General features: G+C 41.1%; 1 protein-coding gene across 4 annotated transcripts in view; it reads left to right on the forward strand.

The window, feature by feature from the left end:
• Window positions 1-5,000, forward strand: part of LOC111668986 (neuron navigator 1-like) — an 87,574-nt gene that overhangs the window by 60,366 nt on the left and 22,208 nt on the right. For all 4 annotated transcript variants that reach the window (XM_087178976.1, XM_087178977.1, XM_087178978.1 and 1 more), the window contains exon 7: window positions 1,657-1,795. In XM_087178976.1, the coding sequence (XP_087035102.1) occupies window positions 1,657-1,795 (139 nt within the window). The remainder of the gene's footprint in view (window positions 1-1,656; window positions 1,796-5,000) is intronic.

A 5,000-nucleotide genomic window follows, 5' to 3' on the forward strand; every position in this document is an offset into this window, starting at 1 on the left:
CCCCCCCCCATGCTTCGTCTCTCCTGTAAGTCATTGTGTTGAGCTGGATGGCAGATTTGTTCCAATTATTTTTTGAGGCTTATGTGACTTGATCTTTCACATTACTGTAGATATAGTGTTTGATTCTGAACGTCAGACAGGAAATGTTCAAACGCCAAACACAACAGATTTGTTAAAGGAACCCGATTTGTTAGGAGAACATTTTTCACTTAAAGTCATACGGGCCACACAGAGAAATCTATTGTTAAAGAAGCAAAAGAAATTCAACAGACACATAAGAGCATGATGTACCGCTGCCACTGAGCACATGTATTATGAAATAACAGGCACTCCTCACCTTTGGTCAACTATTTCACCATCATCCAATAGTGTAATTTTGATCTAAGTAGGGTGTCTGTTGATGTTATTGTTTTAAATATACAGAGGTAACCACTGCAGAAGCTCCCCAACCTGTTTAAGTCAGGATTTTCAGAACAAATGCTCTTGGGAGAAAAGACAAACAACAAAGCAGATGTGTGCACGGCAGACATACTTCATAGTGCTGGCACAGACTCCCCTCCTGCATGCACTCGTGGGCGCATGCATCATTGTATATGTTCCTTTAGTGCTATTTTTGTGTGCTTGTGTGGGTTGAGATGATGTTGAGAGTGCTCCGAATTTCAGTTTGCCAACTTCTTGCAGAGTGACTGTTAGGTATATAGAGCAGGCAGCTTTCTAAATGAGGTCTATGTATGAATATTTAATCAAAAGACACGGAGCCAAGTGAGCCAATCGCTGATGTAACAGAGCTGGTGGAGCTTGTTGTACTAAACAAACTTGACGAGATATCTGAGACAGTTTGCTTTGTTTTCCAAGATATTCTTGGGTATGAGAGCATGTGGTGGTATGTGATGTTTCACCGATCCTTGTAGAGATTAGCGATCATTAGCTTCTGAATGCCGTTGGAGTTGGTAGGGGTTCAGTATCTTGATCAAGGACACTTTCATAAAGATGGATGCTTGATGGCATCGGGACTTAAACTCAGGTTGACCGGTTGAAGGAGACTCCCAACCACTTGCCACATTTGTGCACCAAAAATAGGACATCTCTACCATCCCTCTGCGTTTAACCTAATTACTCTATGGCAATAACAGTCTTTTAAGGTTGATGAAATTATACTTTTGATCTTTAATGATAGTGTATTTGTATTGCATCTTTTTCCTACAAGTTGTGTGTGAATGTTGCTTAACACTATAAACAGCAGTGTTGTTACAATCCTTTTTTATAGATGAACTGTCAATTTAGGTTGGTCGTATGCATTCCTTCATCTGTCAGAAACTAACTATTTCAAGCATCTATCCATTACTTTGACAATTACAGTTTGGACTGTTTATTCACTACTTTTAGATAAGTTTGAACTGCATGTCAATTATTTCTTGCTATTTGGACCATATCCTTTATTCTTAGCAAACTATTCTAACTGTTTATCTGTTACTTTTAGCTGTTTTAATTATTTATTCTTTTCTTTTAGCTAAGTATTTGAATGGTTCATCTATTACTCTTAGCTATTTGAACTGCATATTCGGCAGTGCCCCGTGAGGTACAAGTACCCCTGGTGAGGAATCTTTAACATGTGAATATTAACTGACACATCTTCCTTGTCATTGTTTCTTTTAGTTGGGATGAGAGCAGTTCTATCAGCAGCGGTCTGAGTGACGGCTCAGACAACCTGAGCTCTGAGGAGTTCAACACGAGTCCCACTCTCAACTCGCTTCCCACCACTCCAATCGGCTCCCGCAGAAACTCAGCCATAGTGGTAAGTAAGGTACACGCAAGCGTACACACAACATACACAACACACAGCCGTCTGCACAGATTAATCAGCAGTATGTGTGTGTTGGATACAGTAGTATTAATTAAGCTTTTAATCCAGTGAGGTATTGATTAGGTGCTGCATGATGTGTCATACACTCTGGCAAGTGCGCTGAGGACACACACACACACACACACACACACACACACACACACACACACACACACACAGACAAATACACACAGCAGGCAGTGGGACACTGGCATCAGAGACAAAGCCTGATTAAGTATTCTAAGCACACCTATAACATTTATCACATCTGCAGCGATCAGCATTCGCTGCAACACACACTGCATGGCGGACAGCTGCATTGTTCCACAAAGATCCCTTCTGGTCAGTCAGGTTTTATAGAAAAATGGTCTGAAAACAATCAGCTAGCGGAATCATAGACCTATAATTGATAGTCAATGATCTAATTTAATCCATAAAAAAATCAAGGAAAAACATTCAATAACCCTAAAATCTCATACGTATGCCCCATGATTCAGCTAATTTAGAGAATGTACTTACGGCACACTTCAGTAGCATAATTAGCCTGACTGACAGGAGTTAGAAACAAGTGTCCTGAGTGATTATGTTTGTTCTCGCAATACACTGAAGTGCACTTCAAGTAATGCGGTATTAAAAAATCTGCTGTGGGAATGGGAGGATTTGGGACTCGTGACCTCAGTACATCTAAAATCCTGTCTGCAGCTCTGCTTGAGTGTCTTTAAGATCTCCATCTGTAGCTGTAGCTGGTTCCATACAGTGTGTGTGTGTGTGTGTGTGTGTGTGTGTGTGTGTGTGTGTGTGTGTGTGTGTGTGTTTCCCAGAGTGTCTGATTTAGGTCACACCTCCACAATGTGCTTTATGTTACTGATGTCATGGGATTTAATAGGGAGAGAGACAGAGAGAGGCAGAGAGAGTTAGAGAGAGAGAGGGGAAATCAGCGTAACCATAGAAACCAAAGTGCAGGGATGCTGAGAGCGCAGGTCTTTGTCTTCTCTCATATATACTGAAGGACAGGTCTAGAATGTGGCCATCTGCACACACACACACACACACACACACACACACACACACACACACACACACACACAGGGACATACAACCACACACACACACACGGCCATCTGCAGTCCCACATCCAGGCCAGCGAGCTGGAAGAACCAGGGCGCCTCCCTCCACACCTTGTTGCAGGAGTCATAGCAACCATTGCCCCCCTATGGCATCATTACCATGGCAACCAACCATCACATCATCATGCACCCAACATCGTCTAATACACATGGCTCCCTGTTCTCTCACCGTTGTCTGCTGATGTTTTTCTTTATCGGTTTCTCTTTGTCTTTGTTTCCTTAAGCCATTTCTTTGTTTCTATTTTCTCCTCTGTATTAATTTTTTTTTTTTGTTGTTGTTTTTTTTTGTTTTTTTTGCTCCTGTTGATTTTAATTTCCTCAAAAAGCAACTCTCCTCTCCCACATACTGTATGTTATACTCAACAGGGATATGAGGTTACATGAGAGAGGGGTAATGAGCAAAGGGGGCACGAAGAAGAAATGTTGGAGAGAGGGAAAGAGAGAATCAAAGCCAGAAAGTGGTGTATGTAGGTGGTACAAAAACCTGGATTTCCTCATTTCAATATGGAGGTGGATCAAGTACTTAAGTTAATACACCTTGTTTTCCCAGTAGCTTTGTGTGTGTGCATGTGTCTGCCTATCTGTCTCACTGTCTGTCCGTTTTGTGTTGTTATCCATGTTTTGTCACGGCTATCTGGCCAGATGTGTATCTCATCCCCCTACTCTGTTTCAATAATCAGGGAATGTGTGTGAGGAAATGACAATGTTTTATCAACAAGGTCTGGTCAGACAGGACACACACACACACACACACACACACACACACACACACACACACACTCACACACTCACACATACCTCCTCCTCATGTGATGTGAACCTGCCCATGGGGTCTATTGGTTTTAATAAAAAAGGAATTCAGCATATGAGTCTTCATGAGAACCACTGGGTGAAATGTCCTGAACTGGCACACACACACACACACACACAGACATACACATTCACACACCTCCTGATACATTGTGTAACTGTCAGTCCCCTACAGGGGGAAGTATAATCTGCTTCTGTGAAAACTAGCGATATCCGTCCTGGTGTAGTCTCCCATAAACAGTCACACACACACTTATACAGGCATTTGTACTGGATGTATTCACCACATACACACACAGAAGACCTTTTCACATTTCCTTTAGTTTGACATTCTTTTTTATTGTATTATTTTTAGGCTGGTGTTTTGTATTTTCTCTGTCAGTCTTTGTGTCCGATATAATGTTTGTGTGGTAGTCTGGTGTGTATACATTACATACTGTATGTGTGTATTTGTTGCGCAGTTCCCCCGCTGTCTCTGCCCACTTCTCTTTTGAAGTGTTCAAACAGAGCATACAATAGGATTTAGACTGCGGAGAAGAGACATCGGTGACTGAGTTTTTTTGGGTTGACAGGGTCAAACATGTTTTTCTGCTCAGAGGAAATCAAGATGAGGCAGAGTCTGAGTCCAAACACCCCTCATCAAATTTTCAATCTGTGACCAATGATGAGCACTTGAGTACAGAATTGAAGGGATACACAATGTCTTTGCATAAATGATCCAGTGACTTGTTCCATAGGATTATTCATCCCGTTTCCCCAGCTAACTCTGCACTGAATCACTCAGAGTGTAACTAGATTTTAAGTAATAAAAAGGTGTAGTGGTGAGTGTGATTAGTGTAGTACAAATACAATTCAATACAGCACAATTCTTAAAATCAGAGTCAAATTGGATTTATTGTGTATTTTATAATAATTTTATTAGTGGCACAGAAAAGGTTGGAGTTTTAATGTCCAAAGAGGACTGAACTCTTCAACCTAACCATGTTCACTGAGGGAAATAGAGAATCATGTGGTTAAAATGTCCAAATAAAGTTGGGCAAAACAATCTCAAACTCAGATAATACCATTCTCCCAAAGATTATGTTGGCAGCAAGTAAAAAATGTCATTAAAAAATACTGGCTTCAGAAGAACTGTCCTACTGCTGGACTCTTCATCAATATTGTCAAACATCTGCATCTTCTGGAACAGATGACTTACTCCACATGACTCCAAAAAACGA

The sequence above is a fragment of the Seriola lalandi genome, unplaced genomic scaffold (assembly GCF_002814215.2).
Source record: "Seriola lalandi dorsalis isolate HSWRI2012SDOR001 ecotype SW California unplaced genomic scaffold, Sedor1 jcf7180002054767, whole genome shotgun sequence".
Taxonomy (NCBI): Eukaryota; Metazoa; Chordata; class Actinopteri; order Carangiformes; family Carangidae; genus Seriola; species Seriola lalandi.